General features: G+C 49.9%; 1 protein-coding gene across 20 annotated transcripts in view; it reads left to right on the top strand.

The window, feature by feature from the left end:
* Window positions 1–15,374, top strand: part of Rbfox1 (RNA binding fox-1 homolog 1) — a 1,026,253-nt gene that overhangs the window by 973,333 nt on the left and 37,546 nt on the right. For 19 of the 20 annotated variants that reach the window (XM_070003532.1, XM_070003525.1, XM_070003528.1 and 16 more), the window contains 2 exons: window positions 5,462–5,594; window positions 13,632–13,671. In XM_070003532.1, coding sequence (XP_069859633.1) covers window positions 5,462–5,594; window positions 13,632–13,671 — 173 coding nt within the window. The remainder of the gene's footprint in view (window positions 1–5,461; window positions 5,595–13,631; window positions 13,672–15,374) is intronic. The other variant, XM_070003535.1, reaches the window with a different exon arrangement.

Here is a 15,374-nt window from a genome sequence, read left to right as displayed (position 1 = left end):
TATTTAATATCAACACGCATTTTTTTTATCATGAACAAGAGTTGATCCCAAATGTGTTCTGAGAATTAATATAAGTGAATCTGAGAACCAGAGATTCTGCAAATTAAGTGGCTGTTCTCTTTGTAAATGAAAGAATGAAAAGCTCCCTCTCCTTTTCTTCCCCCCGCCAAACCCTGTAATTACTAGATTAAAAAAAAAGAAAAGAAAGAAAGCCTTTCCTTTCTCTTCTGACCCAGAACTTAATATTCCCTATCATAAACTTTCTATTTAATGCCATTTTAAGAGACTAAGTCACAGGTAAACCCTATGGTATCTTCATTTTGGAAACAGAAGCAAACCAGTGTTGCCATTTGGGGGGAAAAAAATCAGCACCTTTGACTTCTCATGGTATTTACTATCCAGGGCTCACTCTGTGCGGCTGATGTTCGAAAGGCTGTATCTGGCTATTTAACTCACCTCCACAGTTACCTAGCAGGCCATCTCTGAATGTATGACTCAGTACAAGGAGTAAGACTTCGCATAAGGATGGGGGAGAGGGGGTGTCTCCTACAGATCCCACAACCCTGCTATTGAAAACACAAATATAAAATATACCCCCAAACTATGCAACATAACCTCCTATAAATTACCCACAGAACACCCCCCCGAATGAACACAGATATCTCTGAAGACAAAAGACACGGTGTCCTGTGGGGTGGAAGGCAGGAGAGGGTGGAACAAAGGCAGAGCCCTGCCATCTCTTCGGATGGCACACCTTTACCGGGGCATCTGGCAGTTGCCGGCGAATTCCAGCCCCCACGCAAATGCAAAGAATAATTGCCCATTAAATCGCTTGTATATTTTTATGGCTTTGATGCAGGACCGGCTCTCCCTCCCCTCCCCCTCCCCTGTGGGGGATGGCATCTGCTATTTCCTGTGTCTCTCCTGGAGCTCTAAAACTTTAATATGCAGTTTATAACCCTCAAGTCTCTTTTCTGCTGGTGCTGTGGTGCCTTCTCTTGGGATTTCCGGGCTGGCGAAATGATCTCATTTGTGTTTATTTTCGAAGGTAAGCACCATGTTCATAAAAGACGCGGAGGGGGAGACGAGGCAGGAGACACTGTAAATACACCGAGCGTGGGGCCCCCTCCCCCTGCACTGGAGCTGGGGGGGGGGGAGAGGGATTGTCAGGAAGGGGAGACAGGCAGGAAGTGGTTGACACTTGGGTGAATGGCCCATTTGGCTGGTTAATCCACCCACAAGTCTATTTCACAATGGTGATTTGCGTGGCTGCTTGAGCTCCACGACATACCTCTTGCGGCCTGCCTGAGCTCTCTATTTCACTGGATTTCCAGAGCAGAGAACTCCCTTATTTCCAAGGATGAGGCGGGGGAGGCTACTCACCTTCCTCAATTGTGCGCTGGTGTAATCTAGCTGATCGGTAGGAGCCGGTGGGCTGCGAAGTGATAAGTTTAACAAGATCACAAGAATCCTACGTGGTGTTTTTTTTGTTGTTTTTATTTTTTTTCCTTCCCCTTTGGAAGCTCCTACCCCATTTTCTTTGAGAGGAATTCAATTGTAGCTTAGGAGCCGAGTCCAATTTCCGTCGCAGTGATATCTGATTTCTCACTCTGATTCATGCTGGATCGAGGTTAAGAAAGAACCTACTGTAGGTTTTCCCTCGTCTCCTTCACCCAGAAGCGAAGGATTTATATGGCATCCATGACATTTAGTATGCCACCGGGTGGCAGGTTATTAAGATGTTTTCTTTCAGGGCAACTATTTGGAAAGAGGAAGGGGGGGTGGGGGCCGGTAACACAGGTCCTGGGGCGTAAGTATCACCCACATCTGACCACACATACATGTATGAAAAAGTCCTGACAATCTCCACTCATTTTTGTTGGCTGTGTATTGCTTTTTATTTTTGTACCAATCCTGGCATCTGTACTAAGGGCCTGGGTGCTGTCCCTGAGCTTTTTGTCCCTCAAGGCTAGCAACTCTACCACTTGAGCCACACCTCCACTTCTGGCTTTTTAGTGGTTAATTGGAGATAAGAGTCTCTCAGATTTGTCTTCCTGGGCTGGCTTTGAACCACAGTCTTCAGATCTTAGCCTCCTGAGTAGCTAGGATTCCAGGCGTGAGCTACCAGTGTCTGGCTGGAATCCCATTACTTTCCATAATTTATCTGCACTAATAAAAAGATGACCAAAGAAAGATGTTTTCTATGTGGTTGAAGGATAGAACCATTGATTTGGGGCTTCGTTTGATCTGTATCTGCATCATCATCATCTGCGCAGGTGAAATTGCTTCAAATGAACATTTCATCATGGTCCAGCCTCTGCAGAGCGTCAGGAAGAAAGATGGCCCTCCTGCCCTGCCCTGTGGAGTCTAACGGGGGTTTGTCACACAGCTGTGGTGCTTTTTCCGCCCTTGAAAGTGACCATTTGTCTTGGTAGCGCGCTGTCCTTAAACCAGCCATCGGGGAGAAATTCCTCTAACGCAGAAGGAGGCAAGCATGGATGAGACGGGGATCATAAACGGCTGCTTGCGTGCTTCTTGTGGCACGTGACGGGAGTGCTGAGCAGGGGTGGACCCTGTCTGTGGCTGTGTGCAGGGAACGGTGTCACTGAACAGCTTTCCATGGGAACTGTCAGGAAGCTCCTCCAGGCCCTGGCAGTGAGCGTGAATTACAGGAGTCCAGGGCGCTGTCCGTTGGCGGGCCCGGTCTCGTTGTGTCCGTGCCGGCCTGCCTTCCGTTGGCCTGGCATGGAGTCTGTGCCTCGTGGTGTTTTTCTGGGCCGCTCTAGCACCTCCGAGGATGGAGGCAGAACTGGTCTGTCCAGTCATCCTGACAGATCAGCCGCGCCTCTCGTGTGCCGTTTATCTGCACAGCCGCATCAGCTGCTCTGTACCCACCGCTGGGGTTAGGGAGGGTGGGGCTGTTCTCCCCCACCCCCCCCCCCGAAGGAGACGGGTGCTGGTTAGCAGCGACGCGGTGAGCAGGGGCAGGGGTTGGTATGTGACACAAGGTCGGGGCCAGGCACATCTCTGAATCAAATTGCATTACAGATAGAGAACCCCGCCTGCATGGGCTTCCATTCGGACCAGGGAAGAGCCCTTCCCTGTCAGGCCTGCCATCCCAGGAAAGCCTTCTGCAGAGAAACCTTGTTTTTGTTTTTGAAAAAAGGATGAAAATGAAGAAAGGGAGGAAGGAAGGGAACAAAGGAATTGAAAAGGAAGAAGGGAGAGAGGGAGGAAAGAAGGAAGAAGGGAGGGAAAGAGAGGACAGAGGAGGAAAGGAGAGAAGCGAGAACAGAAGAAGGGGGAGGAAGGGAAAGGAGGGAAGGAAGGAAGGAGGGAGGGAGGGAGGGAGGGAAAGAATACTCACTGGTTGTGGTGAGTAAGGAGAGACTTCACAAAGTGACCCCTGGGCCAGTTCTACAATGACTACAGAACAAAACCCTCCAGAGTCTCCATCTAGACTACTGTGCCCCCACCCCGCTGTCGAACCTCTGGCCTAAGGCAGGATCTGCAGAAGCTCTGTCTTGCTCAAGGGTATTTGGCCTCCCCCAAGGCAACTTTAGCGCCAGGGGTTTCTCTGTCAAGTTGTATTCCCTGAACGGAATAAGAATTCCTTTCATGCACCCTGCTTGGATGGGGCCCCTCCAAAGGCTTGTCTGAGCACCTCTAAATAATCCCATACTGCTGGGCGTGGACCCGCAGCCAGGAGGGCACAAAATGGATGCTTGGCTCTCCAGGCTGACCCCCTCCCCCCAACCCCCCCTTCCCACCCCCTGCTCCTGCACTCTGTCACCGAGCTGCTGTTTCGTGCTCCATCTCAATGTCTAAATCCTCCAAGATGGATTGTAAAAGCTGCTTGTCGCTGAGAGGGATCTTGTCTCGCCCCCGTGGCACCGGAGCCGGCGATAATGAATGGGTCAGCATAATTACCGGGCTCCTTCACGCAGCCAGCCAGCTGTTCGGCCAGATTGCGCGTTTCTCATGCTCTGTCGTCCAAAATCCGGGGAGTTCTTAGGCAAACTTAATGTTTGAGCTGTGGCAAGGCAGGCCCGGCATTAAGGCCATTCCCATCTCTTTGCATCCCGGTCCTGAAGCAAGTGTCTGTAATCCCAGCGCCCCAGGGCTTTGGTCGTTGTCAGGGAGTTGCTGTTTTCCTCCACGGAGGCAAACCACCTCGCTACAATTTCAAACAGAGCTGAAAAGCCATCCAGATAACTCAGGTGCCGGGGCTGGTGAGTTAAACAGAACTGGCCTGGTTTGTCGTTAACAGCGACAATAGTTGTTTTTGTTTTTTAGTTCAAAATAACCTGCGAGGACTACTGGGTTACAGGCAGAGGGATGGAGGTGGTCAGGCTTGTGTCTGAGATCCCATAGCATTTGAGCACAATTGTGGGAGGGGTAGACGCTATGACAACCGTAGAGCATACGTGTTACGTCCCTAGGATCACAGGCCTTTGGTCTTCAAGGTCAAAGGCCCCATTCCAGCACATCTAGCAGTGTGGAGGGGGAGCAGACGCTGCAGGAGCACACCCTTCTGTCTCTTCCCCATCAGATCACACTCCGTGAGCTGTGGGCATGCTCTCCGTCCTCGGCCGCATCATCCTAAGACAGCATCCCCGGGTTCCAGGTCATGACCTTGGGGTGCCATCTTGCTTCTGAAGGTGTAGTAGGAAGGGGGTCAATACCTCTCTTGACACTCCAGATGTGGGATGGAGGCCACTGTAGCACAGCCTGGACCCCGACCACCCTATGGGAGGCTAGGTACTCTGCGGGAGGCTGGGAGAGGGAGGGTGGGTTGGTGACTTGGGGTACCCACGTTAAAGATTCCTTTCCTCCCCCATGGTCTTTCTGAGCCTTTTCTCAGGCAACTGCTAGCATGAGGGAATAGTTGTGTGGACATGTCTCTACTAAATGTGTATACGTGCCAACGGACCAGTAGGTAGCTGTGTGAGCGTGCGTACGGCGGGGGGTCACGGGCATGCGTTCACGGGTGTGCTACGGACACGTGACACCTGTGGAGTGTGTGTTTGGGTGCATACACAGAAATACGTGTCTGTGCGAAGGTACAGGAAGCATCTTTGCTCCTAGAGCGCCGAGACATGCCGGGGGCGGATCGTCCGACCTACCTTGTATTTAAAATAACCACGATGACCGATGATGACGACATTAAGGTGGTGCAGTGATTTTGCTTTCTCCTCCTCTGAGGAGGTCTCGGTGGATGTCTGCCATCTCCCCCCATCACCGCCAAGGCGGAGGGATCACCTTCTTACTCATCTTCATCAGAATCCATTGGGCATGGGGTGGGGTGGGGGCCCAGGCCTGGGGTGTGTGTGTGTCCTGACACCCCTCAGAAGAGGGTGAGGGTGGCGTAGGCGCTGGGCCACGCGCACGCGCACGCACGGGCAGCCTGTGGGGGTCTCATGGTCCTTCGCTGTTGTTCTCTCCTCTTCTTGCTCCGCAGTGCCCGGCTTCCCGTACCCGGCTGCCACCGCTGCTGCAGCCTACCGCGGGGCGCACCTGCGAGGCCGCGGCCGCGCCGTGTACAACACCTTCCGGGCCGCGGCGCCCCCACCCCCGATCCCGGCCTACGGCGGGTAAGTAACCCCCCCACCCACCCCCACACACAGTGGGGACGGTGCCCTCTCCCCTTGCACCTGCCCCCCCCCCGGGGAAGCACGCAGTGTTTGCTAGTGGAAGCGCATGGGGGTTTGGGGTTTGGGGTTTTGTTTAGATGGTTTTTCTTTTTCCCCTTCTTGTGGACGGCCCTCCCCAGGCCCACCCCGCCCCAGCATGCCGCCCCTTCCTTCCCGTGTCGCGCCTGCAGCGGTTTAAGCACCTTGCGGAGGATTGAAAAATGAATGTAATTTGTCCTGCCATGGTTGGTGCCTTTAAGCGTTCTGGCGTGTCACATGTGGTTATGTAAATTCTCTTTGAGACTGAATGCCGGAGAACAAGAGGAATGGTTACAGCCAGAGATGTGTTCCTGGTGATCGCAAACATCTGGTTATTAAGGAGGTTGGACTGCATTCACACACACACACACACACACACACACACACACACACACACACGTGTGTGTGTGTACATGTGTGGGCACCTTGAATTCAGAGGTGTGTCAGGTTTCCCGTAGGTGAAAATCATGAGGGTGGGCTTTCTCCCTTCCCCCAAAGACATCATGTACTGCCAAGCTTCTAAAACCTCTGCCCGAGAGAGAGTTCGAGCGGTGGTGTCAAAGGCAAACCAATCAAGAGACCGGTGACATGGGAATGAATTGGCTCTCTGGTTGCCTTTTCCAAAAAACAAAACCAAAATGGCACGGGTGTCTCCCTTCTTTCCCTACGGAGGAAATGCACGTCAGTCACAGTGCTCCTTGCGGCCTGCGGGGTCTTCTGCATGGGCCTTGATACCGGCGCGTGGAGAGAGCAGTGAACGGTGCGGAATGTCAGAGAACAGGAGAGACAGATTGTGGAGGGCAATCCTGAAATAGTACGCTCTGTCTTCCCCCTTCGGTTGGGGGTCTTCTGGGGTCAGGGAGGCAGCGGAGGATGACATGAGGGTAGTTGATGATAGGGGGACAGTTGCGATGTCCACAGGAGTTATCGGTGGCCTCAGTGGGGCAGGGGAAGCGCTGGCACAAATGGGGGTGGGGCTGGGGAAGCTGCGGAGCGCCCTGCAGTCCGCCCACCCCCCCAGTTGTGTGGAAAATTCTGGTGTCTGGGAAAATCCAGCCAGACCCAGGCCATTCTAGCGGGCGCTTTCGCATGCCCTTCTGCTCTGTAGCCAGAACGTGGCTGTGCTCAGAGCTGTGTGGAGAGGGGTGGATGCACTTTCTTAAAAGCTTTTTTGTGCTGCTTATAAATCTTTTAGAAAACAAAGCTGACTTGGCCTACACCCTCTATTATACAGACGATGGAGGGAAATACTTCTGTTTCCATTATTCATGTATAATCTCACCCCTTCCAAAATAAAACAACTGAAGTGCCTGGAAAAAATAAAGATATGCCAATCCAGATGGAGCGTAGCAAGAAATGAAGTTAGAGCATCGTGGAAGGAAAATAGAGGCAATGGAATAAGAAGGTGTCCATCAAGAGTTTGGGGTAAATCACAAGAGTTGGTTCAGCTCAAGAAGCTCATAGTAGAGAAAGTAACAGAGAGTAGGAAAAAAAAAATGGATTGGTCCGACATTCTCCAATACACTTGCATACTCTTAGCCTTATATATCTGGTGAGGTTACAAAAGAAACCCTTGATTGTATGGTCTTTATCTCATCTTCTCAATATCAAGCCTGTTTTTAGAAGTCCAGGATGTTTCTTAAAAACAAAAAACTACATTGCCTTCTAGGCTCATGTAATTGCTAAAGCAAGAATCATACACCATAAATGCAAAATTGCACATTTTTATACTACATTATGTTGTCTGAAAATCGTTATCTTATCTCAGAACAGGATAATTGTAGCTTTTTGGTATATGTACAGCCCCAGTCAGTACTCACTACTGTATGGAACAGAAAAGAAAATAATAACATAAAATTATACGACTTATCCTCACATGAACAATGTATAAAAATCTCTCTCACCCTAACACACCTGCTATAAAATTGAAATTTACTAACTTATAATGAATGCGCTCTTTACTGGGAATAACCATGCATAACTAATTAATGCCATGTTTGCCTGGAGAGACACAGACATTTCCAAATGGTGTTGGAGGGAGAGGGTGGGAGGGAGGGAGAGGGAGGGAGGGAGAGAGAGGGAGAGAGAGGGAGAGAGAGAAAGAGAGAGAAAGAGAGAGAGAGAGAAAGAGAGAGAGAGACTCTACTTGGAGTTGTTTGCAAATGTCACATTCCACTGATCTTCACAAGCATTCTGTTAGACTATTGTAATCAGGCCTCTTTGCTGGTTAGTATTATGTATGGCTGGAATCCTAAAACCACACTAGAATTCTCAGCAGAAAGCTAGTAGAGGAGCAGAAAGACATTTCTATGACTGCTGTAAGACTATAAGAGCCAAGTTCTGGTTAAAAGGAAGCCACTTTCCTAAGCATTGCACCAAACCGCTGACTGCCCGATGCGCTGACATGACATGGAAATCCCAACTGAGGACTCCGGAAAGATTGCCATTGTGAATGACAGAGACTTGGGAATGAGCCAGAAAGTGGTGTCTGTGGGCATTTTGTAGACTTAGAAAAACACAAAGGAAAAGCCTGGTTAGTTTGCCTGCAGATACATAGATTCATAGATGGATGGATGGATGGATGGATGGATGGATGGATATAGATAGATAGATGATTGGGTGGATGGATGGGTGGATGGATGGATAGATATAGATGATTGAATGGATGGATGGATGGATATAGATAGATAGATGATTGGATGGATGGATGCATGCATGGATGGGTGGATGGATGGATATAGATGATTGAATGGATGGATGGGTGGATATAGATAGATAGATGATTGGATGGGTGGATGGATGGATATAGACAGATGATTGAATGGATGGATGGATAGATGGATAGACAGATATTAGAGGGATAATGCCATACTGTCCTCAAGAGGAGAGTGCAGAATGAACCCACCTCCACCTGGCTGACGGAGGAAGAGGAGGAGGAGCCATGTGAGGCTCCACTTTACTGAGGTCCATCACACAGTGCGTTTAGTTTAGTGGACTGGCTACTCTTGAGGAGGCGGCTGCTGCTGACTGACTTTTCATAAGCAGCGCATGCTCTTTCCTCTCTCAGTACCCTCTTGGGGCCAGGTTGAGCACATGGGCAGATCTGGTTCTCTTCCTTTACGAATCGTTTGCCTCAGTACTGAGGCAAACACCTGAAGTTCCCAGACGTCCTTCCTCCCACCCCACCCCCACCCCCGCCCCACGCACACGAGCACATGCTACCCTCCCATTCAGAGAGCTGGTTTGTGCACAGAAAGCGGTTCCACTGTTGATGGATTACATCACTGGTCAGGAGATCTCCATGGGTGAGACACAAGGAAGAGGCTTTCTGGGTTGGTCTTGGCCACTGGATTCGGCTAGAGGAGCCACCATGACCAGCCTTACATTCTCATACCTCTTATTTGGGTAAAGCCGCCCATCAGGTCATCACACTTTGCCTGGGTGGTGGTGTGTGCATCCTGCATGGGGGGCACAGCCGGGACTCGGCATGCCATCATGAAATGAGGGCAGCAGCCCACAGCTGTCCCAGGGAACTCCACTGGGCTGCTCTGACAAAGTTCCTGCTCTTACTCACATGACTCTTAAACCTCCTGGGTACCACACATATTACACAGACACACACATAGGGTGTTCCAATTGGAACGACCTAGGAAAGAGATTTCTTTTACTCTAAGCCTTAGCTCTAAGGTCATGGCCTTTATTCTCTGGGTATCTTTGAGGAAGGCGTTCTGAGCTTTCGCAGGTAATTATTATGCATCATAACATCCCAGCATTACCTGGAGGAATAGTTGGAGGAGATACTGTGTCTCTTTGAGTATAACAAACCTAAGATAGTATCCCAGGAGAAAACGTGTGTGTGTGTGCGCACACGCACACCACACACACACACACACACACACACACACACACACAAGACAATACTGGGGCTTGAACTCAGGTCTCTGAGCTCTCCCTTGGATTTTTCACTCAAGGCCAGTGTTCCAGTTGATGAGCCACAGCTTCACTTCCATCCTTTTGCTGGTTAGATGGAGATTTGTCTGCCCAGGCTGGCTTTGAACTGCAATCCTCAGATCTCAGCTTCCTGAGTAGCTAGGATGACAGGCCTAAGCCACCAGCACTCAGCTTGAGAAAACTTCTTAAACCTTGGCAGTGCATGAATGAAACCCCACCCCTCCAAGCAAGTTTTCAGATTAGCCACCAAAGAACCCCTGACTCAAGCCTGTGGGCTGGTGGTAAACATCACTTCCTGCATGTAAATCATACTTTCTGATATTATTTCTTGAATTTATATCCTAGACGTGTGTTACCTAATGCTCAAGACATGATGATCCATTATCAGAATACTTCCCCAAACTGTCTAGTTATTCAGAGGAGACATCATTTCTAGAACTTGATTTCTTACTCAGATTTCTTACTTCAGTCGTAAAACACAGCTCCCAAATCCTCTTGATTAGGTGCCTTTCTAGATAAATACCATGTATCAGGCATCTGCAGAGCCTTCTGGGGTGGGAAAAAAATGGGACTTCCTCAGATACCTCTGATAACCTAGCTAAAAATATATATATTCCCCACCCCACCCCAGGAAAATGCTTCAACATACACATACATATAAACAATTCCATACAAATTGCAGTGAGCACAGTCGCCTGATAGCCATTCCAGCTATATTTGAACACATTCAAACCTTTATCTTCCAGCTGGAAGGAGCATGCGGAGTAGAAAAGTATTAAATAGTCTTTCGTGTGTGTGTGTGTGTGTGTGTGTGTGTGTGTGTGTGTGTGTGTGTGTGTGTGTGTGTGTGTGTGTGTGTGTGTGTGTGTGTGTGTGTGTGTGTGTGTGTGTGTGTGTGTGTTTAGTACAGATTATGTGACACAAACAGATAACAGAGTTTGGGGCATCCTCTCTCTCTCTCTATGCTTTTTTTTTAAAGTAAACTAATTTGCTCATACTCATCCAAATAGTTAACTCCTGCTATGACTTCTCTAAGAAAATGAGATGTGCATTTGCAGAAGCGTTCTGCAGTCCCTGAGTGATTGACAAGCCATACAATTATCTCTGCATGGCTGGACAGACCAGCTCCTGCATGACAATGGGACCCTACCTGTATTCTTCCTTCTCTGGTGATTAGTCAATAACACTCGGGGCCTGGTGTTCTATAAGCAGTGATTCTCTCAGTTCTTGAGCTAGTGGCATGGACATTGCCTGCTAATTGTGAGACACGTAAATGCTTAGAGACCCTCTCTGGCTGGGTCTGTTGCGTTAAAATCCCTGGGGTGGGTAGGGGCCCTGCCATCTGTATTTTGGGAAGTCAGTCTGCTAGGTGACTGGTCACAGGTAGGAGTACCTGTCAGGTAGTTAAACCTTTAAGCTGCGGGACCAGATGGCCTGGGCTTAAAGAGTCCCAGCGAAGTCAGTACTGGTGTACTCGTTTCTGTTTGCTCCTGTCTGGAGAGAGGAGGAGAGCACTGATCTCGGTGGGGCGTGATGAGGACTGGACAGAATTAGGATCAGAGGGCCGAGATAGAGATGACCCCCTCTGTCTTCAAGTAGGGATAACCAGTAGTCCTGTCTTGGTCTAATTCGGGGTTCTGTGTTTGAATCTTCCTCTCCTCCTCTCCACTGACAGCAGGCCTTATTGCTGAGTAAGTGCACTAAGCACACACCTGAAGCTGCAGGCCCCCCTCTTCCTCACTCACTCTTACCCAGAGCTGATCCTTGAATGGCCGGCTGTGGCTTGCTGCCGGTTTTCTACGGCTGATCAACCTCCCCTTTTAAAATAAGGGAGCTCTCCACTCCACAGAGAGCATCTCTGTGTGGGTACCAAGAATCGGGCAGGCCTTCACAGGAGATGACGGTGTTGAGAAACCCGTCAGGCACAACTTCCGGGACTGCACGAGGCATGTTCACCAATGCCGCGTTTGTGTTGGCCACGCATGAGCTGTGCAGCCGAGAGTCTTGGGAACCGGATGCTGAGCTTCGGGTGAGAGCCGGGGCGGTATCCGCGCCACCATGCCGAGGGTGCGGCTCACCACCCAAACTGCCAGCTCTTCCCCACCTCCTTTAGCCCTCGAGGGCTGCCCTCCCTCCCCGTGGGCACAGGGGCTGGGAGAGAGAGGCACGCATTGCATGGAGCTAGCCTGCACAAGGGCGTAGCAGAGCCGGGGAAGAAGCTGTCTTTAGCCGTGGCTGCTGCGCAATCTGTTCTGGCGGTTAGGGGTCCAAACTAAATACTTGCTGCTCATCTCCACTGTGCTGGATCTGTGCCAAGTCCCGTGGTGGAGGGGGGGGAGGGCGGGGAGGGGGGGGAAGAGATCCTGCCCGGCCTCCTGACCCCCACCAGGCACGCTCTTTTCATGTTACAAATGTTCAAAGAGAATGCACAGCGCAGCTCGGGATGTGGCTCACCCCGGCGGCTCTGGGATTAGGGGTTTAGGCTGCTTGACAAGTGCTCTTCTGAACTGTAGCCTTCCCGGATCAAAAAATCCGGGGAGCAACAGCTAAAAGCTTTGCCTGCTTGCCTCCTTAGCATAGGGGAACCCCTGCCTCTCTGCAGGGATAATGGCGCTTGGGGTTGAGCCAATCGACTCCGAGAAGCTTTGAGAAGCACACTACGGTGTGTGTGCACGTGCACGTGCTCACGCTGAAGTAGCTGCCCTTGGCTTAATACGCTTGGCTGGATACCTGCAGACCCTACCCGTGGCTGAGATCCTTTGGCCTCCAAAGTTGCGGTTCTGTGAGGACTTGATTTGGATCCACAGTGGGGCTCATTGGTCCCTTGCTAGGATCGTACATCACCTCCACATTTCAAGGGCAGATAGATGTGCAGGAGGCTTATTAGGGACAACTCACTGTCCTTTTGGGAAACACTTATCTAGAGACAGAAGGGTTGGGCCAGGGCGGGCGGGGACCTCACAAAGCGTTCGGGGGGTGTACAGCTTCGGACAACCTCTGAGACTCCTTTCTTGTTGCTCTGTTTCCCAGGATCGCCTAACTAGGGGTGGTGTTTGCTTGGCTGTTTAGCTCTCCAGGAAACTTGTGGAGAACCCCAGAATCTCTCCCTTACTCCCCTCTGCCAATCCCTGTTCCTTGAGAGGGAGACTACACGAGCGTTGCTCAGAGAGCTGTCCATGATAACTTGTTTGAATCCACACGCACACATACACACGTGTACCGATGAGCACACGGTACTTCTGTGCCTTCACCCCCAAGAAGACGATACAGACGAGTTACGCCATATCTGCATTTCTATGAGCGTGCACCTCTGGATCACACGTGCGCTTGCACGCACGGAGAGGTGGCGGGTGCACGCATACTACACCAATGCGCGCTCACGTGCTTCCAGTAGGCATAGGACTAGGGATATTCTGCTATTTACCCTATGAGTTGAGTGGCTCACCGCAGATCCAACCTCCTGCTACAAGCATGGAATCATACAGAAGAAAAGGTCTCACCGCCCCCCCTTAGGGCTGCCTCTAACCCATATTGAAGAATGCTAAACCACCCGTCCCTCCCCTTCCAATCTTCTGTTAAAACTCGTGTTTTGGTGTTTTCGCGGGGAGTCTTGGATCCTTTCAGACAACGTGGTGTGCCTAGCTAGGCCTCTGAAGAATATGCCTCCATCCTCTGGGCATTTCAAAGTTGCGCATTTCTATACCCCCACCCCCATTTTCCCCCCAAGAATATGGTGCCCTGCAAAAAAGAAAACAGAAAACAATACCATGGGAGAAAAAAAAAAAAGGCTCAGACCGAGCCCACAGCAAACCCTCTCGGTGTAACTTCGCTGGTTTGATGGACTCTCCTCGCTTCCAACCTCCTTAATCAACCTGAAGCGGTTTCCCCCGCGGCTCCTGTGTCTCAGAGCTCGTGATGAGACTAACCTGGCCTGTGCGGGGGTCGGTGCGTCTGCATGGGGGAAATGCACTAATATGGATGTTTCTCTTTGTGTGTGCACCCTTGCAGTGTTGTTTACCAGGACGGATTTTATGGTGCAGACATTTATGTAAGTATTCCTTCATGCGCATGCTGTCCTCGCCGTCTCCTCTCGGAGTCATTCTTTGTACAAGTTTGCTGTGACTTTCTCCACGCAAGGGTGGGGCACGGGTGGGGGGGGGCGGGGAGGGGGGTCAGAGTTCCTCTTCAAAGGCGGTGGGAAGCAGGCCATTGGCTTGGTTGGCAAGATGGATGGGCCTGTGAGCGCGTGATCTCATTCGCTGATTGAGTGGGATTAAGGACCGGGTCAGCGTTACCCATAGCCGACAGTGGCTTCTCTCCACCCCTCCCAAGAAATGGTCTCTCAAGTTCTCAATACGGTCCGGGTGTTTTCAGTATAGATTATTTCGGGTACCAGCTGCAGAAGGCAAAAGGTGTTTTCATGGCTGATATTTTTATGCTCTCCTCATAAATGTAGTGACTCATGTATCACAACATCCCTAAGAGTCATATTCATTCACTTTCTCTCTCTCTCTCTGAACATGGATGGTTTTATAGGAAGAAGTGTCTCCTCCTCCTGAGTCCCTTACCAAAACAGACGTGAGCTTTGGCATGAAGCTCTCCTTTTCTCTGACCTGATAGTAGTCCTGTTTGGCTATGATTTGGAATTGTTTGCTAGGCTGGGGTGTGGCTCCACGCTAGAGCACTTGTGTAGAGAGAGTAAGATGGATTCCATCTTCAGCAGTGAAAAATTTGTCAACCATGCTTAGAAAAGAGCAGGACAGAGCTCATCACTGGGATAGGAATTGAAACCCGCTTCCATAGCGCAATACTACAAGCTCCTTCCCCTCCCCCTCCCCCCCTCCCGCCCTCCGTGTAGCAGAACACACTGGCATCCACACTAGGGCAGAAAGAGAAGTTCTACCTCACAAAGGTCCCTTGATGCGTTCAACGCGGGTGTCACACAGATTCATAGCCATGGTCACAGTGGAAGATGAGTGGGCCAGAGGGGAGGAAGCTTTCTACATCCCAGAATTTACTTTTGGATTACCAAGGGCTTCAATGAGTCCAGGGGATCATAGCTGCTGTCTCATAGACTAGAGGACCAAGAAAAACCAAATCGCATTTCTCATCAAATTGATGTCACTTACTAGAAGATGAGAGAGAGACGCTGGTTTTGTAATTCCATTCCCTTAGCATGTCCAGTCATGGCAGTTTGGAGACTGAATGTGAATCTTAGCGGGGGGCTTTGTTGAGTTCTAGCATTATTGGCCACAGCGTCTGTATTACCATTATTTGTGAGTTAGGTCATTTAAAAAAATTTTTACTATTCGTATGCTACAAACAAGTAAACTACATTTCTTATGTCACAATAAATTTACCTCTTTTTTTGTATAATGTAAGCTATTCCTTTTCATGCCTCTTTCCAAATTTCAGTTTGTGCCATTTTTGAATGAAAACAAGAAAAGTAGGAAGCGTGGGCTCAATGCACGCATTCAAGGTCATACGGTATTTCTAGCCAAGAGGAATGCCACTCCATGAATTCCAGGGTGCAGGATATATTTGAGCCATTGAAAATAAAAACCTGCCAAGTGATCTGCACTCACACCTGTCCCTGGATTTCCCAGAAACCAAACATCACACCACACTCACAGCCTTTATGGAGCCTAGGGTAGATTATGCAAATTAAGTGCTAGTTATTGTCATGTATTCTTTTAGTACTGCTCCATTTCATAAGGATGTAGATGAAGGATGGAGAAATTAAAAACCACC

Source organism: Dipodomys merriami, unplaced genomic scaffold (genome assembly GCF_024711535.1).
Source record: "Dipodomys merriami isolate MVZ:Mamm:240054 unplaced genomic scaffold, mDipMer1.0.p SCAF_60, whole genome shotgun sequence".
NCBI lineage: Eukaryota > Metazoa > Chordata > Mammalia > Rodentia > Heteromyidae > Dipodomys > Dipodomys merriami.
Note: the sequence above shows the minus strand (reverse complement) of the source record. Positions and strands in the feature narration are given on the sequence as shown.